Raw genomic sequence first — 14,423 nt, 5'->3', positions numbered from 1 at the left:
GGGGAGCAAACGTTGGGGGAGCCAACAAGTGGGAATAACAGTATGCTAGTGGTAAGTTGTCTATCACCAGAGTTTGTATCCTATCTTAGTGGATGGAAAACAGGCCACTGCTAAGAGTGGCACAGCATCCGACATAACCATTGTGAAGCCTGCAGTGGTTAAAGAGGAAAAGTACTTGCTTGGGCAGTCTGCTCCCATCAGAACTGTAGGAGAGACCCCATTACAAATACCTTTTTCCAGGGTTCACCTTGTCTGGGAGGGTGTAAAAGGAATCAAGGAAGTAGGTGTGTTTGAGGATATTCCTACATATATCTTGATAAGGAATGATATTGATAATGCAGTACCTTGTGTGCATGCAGATACACACAGTAAGGCTTGGAGACAGGCATGTGGGTCTGGTAGCCTAGGAGGGACCCAGACAGACACCACACTTGAAGCTGGGGCTGGTGATATGGCTATTTCAGGGAGGGAGTTACCCTGTAGCAGTGAGCCTGAAGGTGAGCCACAGCTGCTGATAGGTACTGATGATCCCTTGGACAAGGTGACTGCAAGGGCAGAGGTGAGTAGTAGTACCCAGACTGACAGTGAGGCACCACTGTCAGAAGATACCAGACTTCCTGTGGAAGGGGAACTGGGAAGGGTCACAAAGGTAGAGTTGAGACAGGCTCAGCTCTCGGACCAGACACTACAAGGCTTGAGGAAGGTTGCTTAGGAGCCACCTGATTCTCAAGGAAAAAGAAGTCTGTATACTGGAACAAAGGGGTACTGTGCATAGAGTGGACCCCTCAGGGAGGTCTAGAGGGTGAGGTAATACAGCGTTGATAGTGCCCAAAGCCTACCATCTGGCACTTCTAGCCATAGCCTATGGCATTCCTCTTGCAGGTCATATGGGCATAAAGAGTACCAAAAGATGTATTATGCAGAACATTTATTGGCCTGGAATTGCAAGGGATGTAACAGGGTACTGCAGGACCTATGAGCAGTACCAAAAAGTAGGCAAGGCAGGAGACAAGGTCAAAGCTCCTTTGATGCCTTTGCGTGTGATTGAGGAGCCATTTCAGAGGGTAGTTATGGATATTGTGGGGACTCTGAGTACCCCAAGCTCTACGGGGAAGAAATATATTCTAGTGGTAGTAGATTATGCTACTAGATACCCTAAGCAGTGGCTTTGTCCTCCACAAAGGCAGAGAAGGTGGCAAATACTTTGTTAGATATTTTCACCAGGGTATGTTTCCCCAAGAGAAATACTGACTGACAGAGGTGACAATTTCATGTCAGACCTGCTGGCTTATCTGTGGAAGCACTGTGGGGTAAAGCACCTAAAGACTACCCCTTACCACCCCCAGATGAATGGTCTTTTGAAGAGGTTAAATTCTACACCAAAGACCATGATAAGGGCATTTACCAACCAGTTTAAGAAAGAGTGTGACAAATATTTGTTTCATCTGCTGTTTTCATACAGAGAGGTACCCCAGAAATCCACAGAATTTTCTCCCTTTGACTTGCTGTATGGGCATGGAGTGAGGGGGCCTTTGATTTTGGTTTGTGATAAGTAGGAGAGTGAGTGTGAATCTCACAAGGAGTCTGTTGTGGCATATGTCCTAAACCTCAGAACAAGGCTTAGGGAGCTCATGTGCTTGGCCCAGAAGAACCTGGCAGGAGCCCAAGAGCAGAAAAAGATCAGGTATGACAGGATTGCTCAAGTCTGAAAGTATGTTGAGGGACAGCAGGTGATGGTACTTATTCCTGTCAGACACAACAAGCTGCAGGCAGCTTGGGAAGGACCCTTCTAAGTGGTAAGCAAGGTCAGTGATGTTGACTACATGGTAAAATTGCTAGGCAGGAGGCATGGACAGAAACTGTACCATGTTAGCATGATGAAGCCTTACCGTGATAGGGAGGCCCTTGTGCTGAGTGTTTGCAGTAGGTTGCAGGAAGAGTCTGGGGGGATCTAGGACTGATCTTCTCAGTGAGGCTTGGACTGATATCTCAGTAGAAGGGGTAGCAATGTCCCAGTGGCTATCTGCTACCCAGGTTTGAGAAATATGAGCAGTGTTACAGGAGTTTATGGACATATTCACTGGGAAACCTGGGTGCACTTACCTGGTGCAGAACCATGTGGATACATGACCCCAAAATCCTATCAAGCAGGCCCCTTACAGGGTGTCTGAGTGAGTCAGATAGACCCTGAGGGAGGAGATACAGGTATTGTTGGAACTGGGAGTAATCCAGGAGTCCAGTAGTTCCTGGACCTCCCCAGTAGTGCTGGTACCAAAGAAGAATGGCATCACCAGGTTGTGTGTGAACAACAGAAAACTAAACAGCCACACGGAGTCAGATGCTTATCCCATGCCTAGAACAGATGAAGCCTTTGAATAGCTGGGTGGGGGTAAGTATCTGACCACTACTGATCTGACTAAGGGCACCTGGCAGGTGCCCTTTACTTCCACCGCTAGAGAGAGTTCAGCCTTTGTGGCTCCTTTCATATTTTACAAGTTCACAAATATGTCCTTTAGGATGAAAATGCTCCAGTGACCTTCCAGAGGCTGGTATATCATATCTTAGCATGAACAGGAGATTATGCCCTTGCCTACCTGGATGATATTGCCATCTACAGCCATTCTTGGCAAGAGCACTTTCAGCATGTCAGGGAGGTTCTGGGCAGACTGCAAAAGGCAGGGTTGACCATTAAGCCCAGTAAGTGTCAGGTGGGTATGGCAGAGGTCTCCTATCTGGGATATAGAGTGGGGAGTGGTAAGATCAGGCCAGAACCTGCCAAAGTGTAAGCTATTCAGGCATGGCCTGCCCCTGTTACAAAAAAGGAGGTGAAGGCATTCTTGGGGACAGCAGGGTACTATAGAAAGTTTGTTCCCAATTATAGTACAATAGTTGCTCCCCTCACAGACCTGACTAGGAAAAACAGGACAGATAAGGTTGCATGGACCCCAGCCTGTGAGCAGGCATTCCAAACACTTAAAGGGGCTTTGGGAGGACCCCCTGTATTAGCGAGTCCAGAATACAGCAAAGACTTTGTTGTGCAAGAGTTGCTTCAAACCATAGGGGTGGAGGCTGTACTCAGCCAGGTTTCCACAGTGGGAAAAGAGCACTCTGTTGTATATCTCAGCCATAGACCCCAACCCAGGGAGGAATGTTATGCAGTTGTAGAAAAAGAATGTCTGGTCAGAGTATGGGCACTGCAAAAACTTCAGCCGTATCTGTATGGAAGGAAATTCAATGTAGTTACAGACCATAATCTCTTAATATGGCTACACTGAACCAGCTAGCAAAATGCCAAGTTACTAAGTTGGAGCCAAGGGTTTGCAGGCATATGACATGACAGTGCAGCATCATAGTGGGGTCAGCAATACCAATGCAGATAGGCTGTCAAGACAGGGTATGGGTTAATTTGTTCCCAGACAGGCTCATTCATCTTAAGCAATGTTTCGGCAGGGTCACTTGAGAAACTAGCTTGAGTTTTCAAAGAGTTGAGAGATGTGATGATGTGAGATAGTGCCAGCTGTACCAGAGAGAGTAAAGCAGTGCATGTGTCACCTATGCCAGCCTGGCTAGCTGGAGTTTTGTAAAGAATTATATGTCATTTGAATATCAAACTGATTTGTACATATGCTTGTGTTAAAAATGTATATGTAAAGCTGCCTTTGTTAAAAATATATCAACAGTGGGTCCTGCTGGACAGAAAAGAAATATACATGTATATCAGGCTGTACTGTTGTAACTGCTGAAATGTATATATTTTAACAGAGGATACTGGAAAGGAAGGGGTTAAGCTCAGCCTAGATAACCTTAATAAAAATAGCCTACAATTAAATGACATGCTTTAGGCCATAAAGATTCTATCTCACAGGTCTGAATGCAGTCAGAGAGGCAATGTCTATGAAAAGCCTTTCTGCAAGAAGGGTAGAAGTGCTGGAATTGTTTAATAGCTTCCAGATGCTGTATTAAGCTTTAGCTAAAGTTCTATTTGTGTACTTACACATCTGTGCCAAATTCTGACTCAGTATCTAGTGAGGAGGTAGTGTGGAAACCACATAATCTGGTGACCAGATGTGATATCATCCTGCAACTAGCACTGAAATTGTATTTAGATACTAGTGAGCGATGTGACAGTAACATTCAGCACTTTGTTATTAGACCAGGCAAGAGTCACTCATCTAACTTCATCTTGCCTTGCTCTAGCAAGTAAGTAGGAACAGAAATTCAGATAGGAGAACACAGTGAGAATAGTTAAATGTTGTATTTTCTGTATCTGTCTAAGTCTTTCCATCAGTGTTGTTTTTTATTTATATTTTATAGGTTCATAGGTGTGTACTAGGCTAATGGCCAGGGAGCCTATACAAGCTTAGCCCATAGAAGTGCCCTGGCATCGTGCCACCCAACATTAGTTCCCAGTGGCTCTGTCAAGTAGAGCCACTGGAGTGATCCCAGGGTGAACTTTCTATTACCAATCCATTCATCAAGATTTTTCTTGAAGAAGGTTTGTGAGGTGCTCTGCTTGACATGTGTGGGAAGTTTATTCCAGAGCATGGGTAGTCTCTGGGTGTGGAACCTGTCCCTCCAGCATGTTCTGTTGATTGTGGTAATGAAGTTGAGGTCTCTGGAGCATATGGTACAGAGGAATTGGGATTTCTTTAGATGTAGCATTTCTAACAGAGCTGGGTCAAACATGGCTTTGTAAGTCAAGCATTGATCACCTTTATGTAGGTGATATGAGACAGACAATAGCTTGAGTCTTTTGAGTCTGTCCATGTGGGACATGTGTTTAATCCCTAGGATCCTCTTTGTGACGTACTTCTGTGGCCTCTCCAGCTGTTGCAGGTGTCTAGTGAGGTACATGCCAAATGGGGCATTATACTCAATGAGTGGTCTAATGAGAGAAGAGTAGAGAGAGACAATTATCTCTTTCTTCCTGGATGCAAAACCCTTGGTAATGAGATGTACCATTTAGAAGGACTTTCTGACCACAGAGGCAATGTGGTGGCCGAAGGAGAGGTTGTTGTCAACCTGCATCCCAGATCTCTTATAACGCCTTCAGTGTTCAGTGGGTTCCCATTGATGTGGTAATTAGTGGGAACTGAGTTTTTACCAAAGGGGATGATGACGCATTTTTTGGTGTTAGGCTTAAGGCCATGGTTTCTACACCAGTCATTGGTCTCAGTGAGGCCTTTCTGTACAATGTCTGCATCACTTGGGGAGTTAATAATGGCTCCCAGCTTGCAGTCATCTGTGAACTTGGTCAGCCAGAGTCCCTTTGTGTTGGCCTGGACTTCTGAGAAGTAGATGCTGAACAGGAGAGGATGCAGGACCGATCCCTGTGGGACTCCACTCGTGACTGGTTGGCAGTCTGACTTGGAGTCTGTTACTTTAACACTGTGTGTTCTACCTGTGAACCAATTTGCAACCCACCTTGTGATATAGGGGTTGATGCCTAGTTTGGTGAATTTATCAATAATCCCTGAGTGAGGAATGGTCTCAAAGGCCTTGGCTAGATTGAGGTAGGCTGTATGCACTGTCTTACTTTCATCCACAGCCCTGGTGACTGACTCAAAGAAGTCAACCAGGTTGAGCAGGCATGATCTCCCTTTCACAAAGCAAAATTGCATGGGGTCTAGAGTTTGCAGATTTCCTATATCTTTGTTAATCAAGTCCATGATGATGCACTCCATAGCTTTGCATATCAGACTCATCAGGCTAACGGGGCAATAATTCCCAGGGTCTGTAGTCGCTCACCCTTTATGGAGAGGGATGAGTGTAGCAGTATACCATTCAGTAGGGATAAAGCTTGAGGTGAGGCTGTGACTGAACAGGGCACACAGATGTGGTGCCAGTTTGCTTTGTAGTTCATGTAGAACACAGCCAGGGATGATATCATGTCCCATGGATGCTGTATTCTTGGCTTTGGACAATGCAGCTTTAACCTGTGCTGCAGTAATGCTGGGTATCTGGCATTCTTCTGTATTGTGATTGGTCTTTGGAGGGGGGGGTAAAGCTGGCATTGAATTTGTCAACCAATATGTTGCCAATGTCTGTTGGCTCAGTATAGGAGGTACTATTGTGCAGTAACTCAGAGCAAACCTGGGTATTGCCATGGAGGTTTCTGATATAAGTATAGAAGGCTTTGTGATTGATTTTAGTGTCTGCAGCAATTCTGCCTTCATAGCTGGCTTTCGAGGATATGATGAGGGATCTCAACTTTTTGTTGAGACTAATAAGGGAATTTTTCCAGTCTTGGGACTTCACATTTTTCTGCAACAGTATCTTCCTTCTGTTGTAGAGTTTATTAATGGCAGGGGATCACCAGATTGGCTTGCTTTTTTTGAGGAGAGCATCTTGGTTCTGTTGGGTATGGCTAGTTCCATGTATTTATGCACATGTTCGTACAGTGCATTGGTGTATGATTCGGCAGTCATGCAGCTATTTTCCACTGGCATCAGTGCCATGAAGTTAGCCACCTCTGTTTCTAGGAGCCCAAAGTCAGCTTTGGAGAAGTTTTTCAAGGTGGTTACATTTGCAGGGGTGTGTGGTTGAGATGGGGATTTCCATGGTGATTAGTTTATGATTGGATCTGACCAGGGAGGGATTGACTATTGGTGTAGAGTAATGGTCGCCCATGTTATTAATAACCAGGTGAAGGATGTTGCTTCCTCTAGTGGGGGTCAGAATAAGCTGGTCCAGGGCATTGGAATTGATAAATTACAGGAAGCATTGGCCCAGTGTATTGGTGCTTGTAGTTTTCCAAGTTGATGGAAGGGTAGTTAAAGTCTCCTAGTATGAAAGTATTGGGTTGGACCTTGATAGGTTCCAGGGTGCTTAGAAAAATGGAGAGAGAGTCTAGGGACATGGTTGTGGATCTATAGCAGGCTATGACCTGGATCACCGTCTTGCCCAGTGTTAGTTGTACCTGGAGTATCTCAGATGCATTAGTCTGGAGGTGTGCATATCCTTTATGAATATGGAGACACCACTGCCTTTGTAGCTTCAGTCTATGTTTTGGGGCCGAAAGATGTGGAACAAGTTATAGCCTGGTAGTATAGGGGGGCTTTCTGCCACTTTAAACCAGGTCTCAGTTACAGCACAAATGTCGATGTTCTCCATTTTGAGGAGTGCTTCGAGCAAGTGCATCTTGAGATTTAGACTTCTGGCATTGAGCAGCATGACCCTCAGATTGCATTTATTTATAGCTGTTATGGTGGTAATTTGATCTTTGGAACACCGCCTAAAAAAGGCACTATAGGGGTGACAAGACCCTTAGCCAGTATTCGGAAACCCAGGGGTGATAGATGCAGGCCATCTCTTGCAAAGCATCGAGGTGTGTTAATCATGTCATCTCAAGCAGACAGATTCTTAGTGTTCCAAGCTAAGTCCTCTACCACCCTCGATTGAAACTCTGATGTTTATTGTAAACAGATATTCAGTATTTTCATGTTTTCTAGTTTATTATTTATTATTAAATATATCTATACTTTTCATTGTGGCTGGTCTTTTAGAAAATATTTAACCTTTGAGAGTACTTTCATTTATTTAGTTGCACTGTGGCTGCACACTCCTGAAAGTATTGTTGCTTGGTTTAACATTACCATTTGTATAAGTATTAATTTTACTAAGAGTAATTGGTAAGAGCCTTTGGGTAACTGAGTGGTGGCAGTGAATCTTCCTTATAGTCTGTGTGAAAGTGGCAAAGCGAGTAAGCTGTGCCAGCCTTTCCCATGTGTGTGTGTGTGTGTGTGTGTGTGTGTGTGTGTGTGTGTGTGTGTGTGTGTGTGTGTGTGTGTGTGTGTGTGTGTGTGTGTGTGTGTGTGTGTGTGTGTGTGTGTGTGAAAATCAAATCTTAGAGAGAGCATGCGTATGTCAGCTAATCTAAACAGAGGTACTGACAGCAGTGATTTCACAGAGAAGGTGGTGGAAGACTTAGCTTGGAACATCCAGCTAAGGACTTAACTCTACAGCTATGTCAGTGAGGAGTCTTATTTGGGGCCTGATGAGAAAGCCCAGCCACAGAACTGGAGTGTGCATTCCCTGTGTGCTCTTAAGGAAAATTATACTTGGTGCAGAGAGCTGAATCTGAAATTACTGTGTGTGCCTATTATTTTCCCAGTGAACATTCCCCACCAGTGTCAGTGGTGAGGATTGAGGCTCCTTGATCACTGGCCCAGAAAAGGGATATCACAGGAAGTACTAGTTTTCTACACATGTAGGGGAGTACCAGCTCTGTACAGATGTGGGGAAGTTGGTGTTTTAATTTCATCATTTTCACATTTCAGTATTTTGACAGTTCAGCATTGTACATTCAATATTATGACTTCATACTGCTTTTCAGAAAGCTGAGATGAAGACACACACACACACACACACACACACACACACACACACACACACACACACACACACACACACACACACACACACACACACACACACACACACACACACACACACACACACACACATATATAAATATATATGTATAGATATAGATATAGATATAGATATAGATATACACTTACTTTGACAAATACTGACACACTATTGTATGTGCTCCGAGGCTAGTCGGCTAATCATTGAAACATGCAAACTTAAAAAACAATGTTTTGCATGGGTACAAGCCCCTGTTGCACCCTCACAACCCCTGTTAATTTTATACACTGGCTCTGAGAACAAGCAATCCCTGGGGAAAGTGCATATCCCCCAACCTTGGGGATTGTCTTTTCTTGACAACTCTTCCATTGCCGACAAAAGTATGTTGACTATACAGAGGTCACTTTTCCCTAAAATCAACCAAAATGGTATATATATATATATATATATATATATATATATATATATATATATATATATATATATATATATAAACACACACACACACACACACACACACACACACACACACACACACACACACACATACATGTATATCCACAAGGAATGACAATCACAACCTCTTCTTGTTATGTCATGGTTAACATAGCATGTTTACCTAATTAACAATAAAGCAAAGCATATAACAGACATTAGTTTTAATTGCTGTTAACAAGCAATTAAGTTGCCAATACCATTGGAAGATTATTGTCGTTATTCAGTACACAATATAAACACTTTTGACTTTATTATTTATATGAGTGTACATGAATTATTTTACTGCCCACGTCTATTATGTTTAAAGGGATATTAACTCTGAGCTTCTGTTTTGTGTCAAAAAGCATACTTGTAGCTTAGCATTAGCTTATTTGTTGTAAAGCAACTCCAAATAGTTTCAAAGTGTGTTTGTTGATGTTTTTCTATAACAAGGGATAAGCAGGCAGCTCTATGAAGCAGAATGTTGGCCATGTACACGGTAAAGGTACTGGGTGGGACTACTGAAGTTATGCTGCAGACATTATTGAGAGGGGGAGTGGGGAAATGAGTTTCATACGATAGGCTCCTGTACAGAGATGTATTACTACTGTTGTGTAGAAAGTACAGTAGGACAGTCACATGGTTATCCTAGAGCACAGATGAGTACAACATTTTGAAATAAGCTCTGACAAACAGCTTGAAAGCCCCAGGAGTTTAAACGGAGGTGTGGAGCTGAGCATAACAGTATGCTCTGCTTTAGAAAGTTACCCCGCCTTTGCCTTGGACATATAGTCATACCTGGATGCTGGTGCACCAAACATGAATCTTCCAACTTTGATCATGATTACCTTTGTTCTCCTAGTGTGTGGTGAGGATTCAGATGAAATAATTGGTAGCAAAAGTTAAACTGCACAAAGAAATACCTTGTTTTGTGTTACTGTAACAAATGTGTCAATGAAAATATTAACTGAGACAGGAATTTGTGAACTACAAAATATGTCAGTGCAACTTCACTTATTAGATGTGGTACAGCTTCAAGATGCACTTAAGACTAGGTATGGACATACAAACTGCACATAAAGGAGGCTATGTTCTAGCTGGCTGTCACAGGTTATACATGTAGAACTTATCTAGAATTACTCAAACAGGAATGTGCAGCTGTATTAATAGCACATTTTATGCATTCCAGACTAATCAGAGTGTGCACTTCTTTACTTTGCAGGGTTGCTTTGAAGCAATTGCCAAGACTCTCCAAAGGAACATAAAACTTACTGGTGCCTTTAGCTTGGGAATCCTTGTGGTTGAGGTAAGGACATTGTATTTCCTAGTATTAAGTTACTCCTTTGCTAAAATTGTTTATTTTGTTATACAAAGTGAGTCTAACAATGGCTTCTTTATGACTACAAGGTGCAGCATTAATGCCATTACATTCACCTCTGACCAGTACGTCACAAAACACATATTTATATTATTTCTTTTGAAGCTGTTTCCTGGAGTAATGTACTGATCCATCAAAGACATTCTTCAGGTTTATTCCTGAATACAGAGAAAGACAGAGAGGCAACTTTTGAAATACATTCAGACAGACTACAATACGACTGCAGAAAGATGTCACTCACATTAATAACCTTCTTAAACACAGAAAATAAATATAAAATCAATATGTAATATATATACATATATATAATATATACATATATATATATATATATATATATATATATATATATATATATATATATCCCTGTCTTATCCTTATATATATATCCCTGTCTTATCCTCTCCTCCTAGGCTACCTTCTCTTGCCTTGACTCCCCTTGCCTTCTCTGATACTTTTCCTTCTCCTCTGGTCTACTGTGAGTGCCCTTCGCTCCCCACCCTACCCCCATATCCCACCCACCCCTAGGGGTCCTACCTTTATTTCTCCTCTAGACACACCCCCTTCTTTTCCACCCTATCACAACCTTACATATTGTACATTAGCCACCACTCACAAACACACTTACATAATTATAACAAACCCTACTTCTCTATCACTTATACACCTAACACATTATAACACCTTCTATATACCTTTCTTTCCAACGGTACCTCCATCCTAGAATATCACACTGACTCACAACTACCTCTTTAAAACTTCCACTATGCCCCAGTCACAAATGAAACTTCCTATCTCCTTCTTATTATTAGTCTTTCTCATAACCACCTACTTCCTAACCTCCTATGAACACTCCCTTTCTCTCTAAACATACCAGTATACCTGTAACATCCCCCCCTTCCATCTTACATACCACCTCTCAATCCACATACCTACTTCCCAAATACCATAGGGTACTACACTGCAAAGTACTACAAACTAAAGGAAGAAAATATTTGACACAATTATAAAATATACACCTGAAAACTATCTTATAATCCTCCATCTACTACAAGATGGAGACATTCAACAACCCAGGCCCTCTAACCTCCAAAAACATACAAAACTCACATCAAACCTCCTTCTCCCTCATCCACTGCATCCTCTGACTTATTATCTTTAGCCCATCTCAACATACGTAGTATCTGCAACAAAATCAGTCAACTGCATGCCCTACTAGAAGTAAACAACTTTGACATCCTATGCTTATCAGAAACCTGGCTAAAGCCCTCTATTAAAGACATTGAAATTACCCCACCTGGATATAGCATTCTCAGATTTGATCGTACCTCCAAAAAAGGAGGTGGAGTAGCTATTCTATATAAAACACAACTAAAGCTTACTCTTCTGGATCTCACCCTTAACCAAAACATTAATGCCGAAATAATTGGTTCCAAAATTCAAATCAACAACACTAAATCTATAAATATTATCTGTGCATACCTCCCCCCTGGAAATAATATCCCCATCTTAGAACAACTTCTTGAACACCTCTCTATAAACCTCCCTCAAGAAACACTATTTCTAGGGGACTTTAACATCGACTGGAATTCTTGTAGCAATGATAACCCCACCTCCCACATAAATCTTTTTGGTTTCAAACAACTTATTGACAGTCCAACTAGAATAAATAATAAAAGTAAAAAAGAAACCACCTTAGATTGGATTCTTACTAACTCCCCCCTACAAAACTACCAGACTGGCATCCTTCCAGCTGATCTTAGTGATCACTCTCTCACATAAAACAATATATTCAAAAACACTTTAATCCAAGGATTCCTAACAGAACTGTCACAATACAACTGGACCCCTCTCAAATATCTCTCACTCAACAATGCTGTTGAACACTTCAACTCAGCATTCCTGGCCATCCTGAATCAACATGCCCCAAAACGTATCATTAGAACAAAGACCAAAATAGCACCCTGGCTAACTTCTAATACCAAACAAACAATTACACTTAGAAATAAATCGTGGGAAAAATGGCGGTCCTCCAGAAAACCAAACGATCACCAAATCTTCAAAGAACTCAGAAATAAAACCAAAAAAGCTATACTTGCAGATAAAAAAAATTATTACCTTGAACTACAACAATCAACCAAAAGAACCAAAAGTTTTGGTCCACTATCAATAATCTTCTTACCCCAGGCAAAGTAGTTACACCAAACCCACAAAACTTAGATCCTGACAACCCCTCTTTAATAGCCAATAACTTCAACACCTTCTTTACTACTTCCATACAAAATCTAGCTAACCACTTAACCCCTGATTCCTCCCAACTGCTCTTAAATAACAGTGACAACTGCCTTCCACCCCTGCAACTTCAACCCATACCTACCTCCTACATACAATCTCTTTTACAAAAACTTAAATCTACTACACCTCAGCTGATAACCTTCCCGCTGAATTTCTTCAAATAGCAGCCAAAGCTATCGCCTACCCTGTCTCTATCCTCATAAACAGATCCATAAAAGAAAGTACCTTTCCTCAATCTGGAAAATATCACATATCATACCCTACACAAAGGAGGCAAAGCCACAGACCTTTCAAACTTTCGTCCTATAGCACTACTATCTCCACTAGCTAAAATCATGGAAAAATGCATACACAAACAACTACTTAACCATCTCCTTCAACACAATCTACTGGCAAATACTCAACATGGATTTAGACCTTCACATAGTACTACCACTGCTCTACTTTCCTTTTCTAACACCATCAACTGTAATCGTAACAACAACAAACTAACCTCTTCTCTTTTCCTAGACCTGTCAAAAGCCTACATGGTCAACCACACACTTCTACTACACATATTAAAATCCCTTGCTTTGGATACCTCCTCCTTAACCTGGTTCTCGTCTTATCTCGAAAACCGACAACAAGCAGTTCTCTGGAAAAATTGTCAATCTTCACTACTACCTATCTCTTTAGGAGTTCCACAAGGATCCATACTAGGCCCACTCCTATTCTCTATCTTTATTAATGACCTCCAAGCATCTATCCAAAACACTACATGTATACAATATGCAGATGATTCAACAATTATTTGCACAGCCTCCACTCAATCTGAACTCCACTCACTCACACAAGCTACCTTTTCTATCGAACACTGGTTCTCAAAAAGATGTCTTCTCCTCAATCCCAAGAAAACAAAACTACTACTTTTCTCACCTACACACAAATCTACACAACTTAACTTCTCTATTACTGCAGGAGATAACTCCTCATCTCCCCAGACTTATCAACCAAACTACTTGGTGTTACTATTGATAATAATCTAAGCTATGATTACCATATCAACAACACCATAAAAGCAGTTAATAAAAAAATTGGCTCACTATACAGAATCAAACCCTACCTAACACCTGAAGCACGGACCACCTTAGCACAAACACATCTCATCTCGACCCTATTGTATGCCTCCTCTATTTACACTAACCTCTCAAAAAGTAACCTTAAGAAACTTACGACATCCTACCACAATATAGCACGCTTTGCCACAGCATCCCAGTATAGAACACACCACTGTCTAAACTTAAAGCACTTACACTGGTTGGAACTTCCCAACAAGATTACATATCAACAACTCCTAATAACACATAACATATTATATCAACCATCTAAAACACCTGCTCTCACTAATCTTCTGAGCCCTTATAATAACCTGAAACAACTATGTTCTGCTGAAAAGCTTCAAGTCAAAACAACTCGAATTACCAATTCTGCAGGTAACTGCCTTTTTCCCAATGCAGTAGGCAAAATATGGAATAACCTCCCATCACACATTACCTCGATAGGCTCCTTTGATCTTTTTAAAAAACAACTCCTTGCACATCTTAAAAACTTCTGGCTCTGCTCTTGTACCAATCCCGACTGAGAAACATAATACCTTCTACTATCATTCTTTCTTACTTCTCAACTGCAATCCTTCTCTGTGTTCTCAAACATCCTAATGACTTTACAGTTTCTACTGTTCAAAAAAAAAAAAAAAAAATATTAATTATTGTATATACACTAATATGTATGCAATGATCTGTATGGAGTGTAGTTCTAGATATAATCAATGTCTCTTGCAATTTATGTGTTCTATTTTTCTTGATCTAGACTAATAACTATCCATGATAACTTAATATCTGCTAAAAGAACTCATAGTTAA

The 14,423-nt window shown here is 41.4% G+C and overlaps 1 protein-coding gene across 1 annotated transcript in view; it reads left to right on the top strand.

Moving 5' to 3' along the window:
• LOC122805796 (tetraspanin-18-like) overlaps positions 1-14,423 on the top strand; it is a 199,866-nt gene that overhangs the window by 175,095 nt on the left and 10,348 nt on the right. The window contains exon 7 of the mRNA XM_044076060.1: positions 10,073-10,156. Within this exon, the coding sequence (XP_043931995.1) occupies positions 10,073-10,156 (84 nt within the window). The remainder of the gene's footprint in view (positions 1-10,072; positions 10,157-14,423) is intronic.

Source organism: Protopterus annectens, chromosome 7.part0, assembly GCF_019279795.1.
Source record: "Protopterus annectens isolate FY-2018-M chromosome 7.part0, PAN1.0, whole genome shotgun sequence".
Classification (NCBI taxonomy): domain Eukaryota; kingdom Metazoa; phylum Chordata; order Ceratodontiformes; family Protopteridae; genus Protopterus; species Protopterus annectens.
Note: the sequence above shows the minus strand (reverse complement) of the source record. Positions and strands in the feature narration are given on the sequence as shown.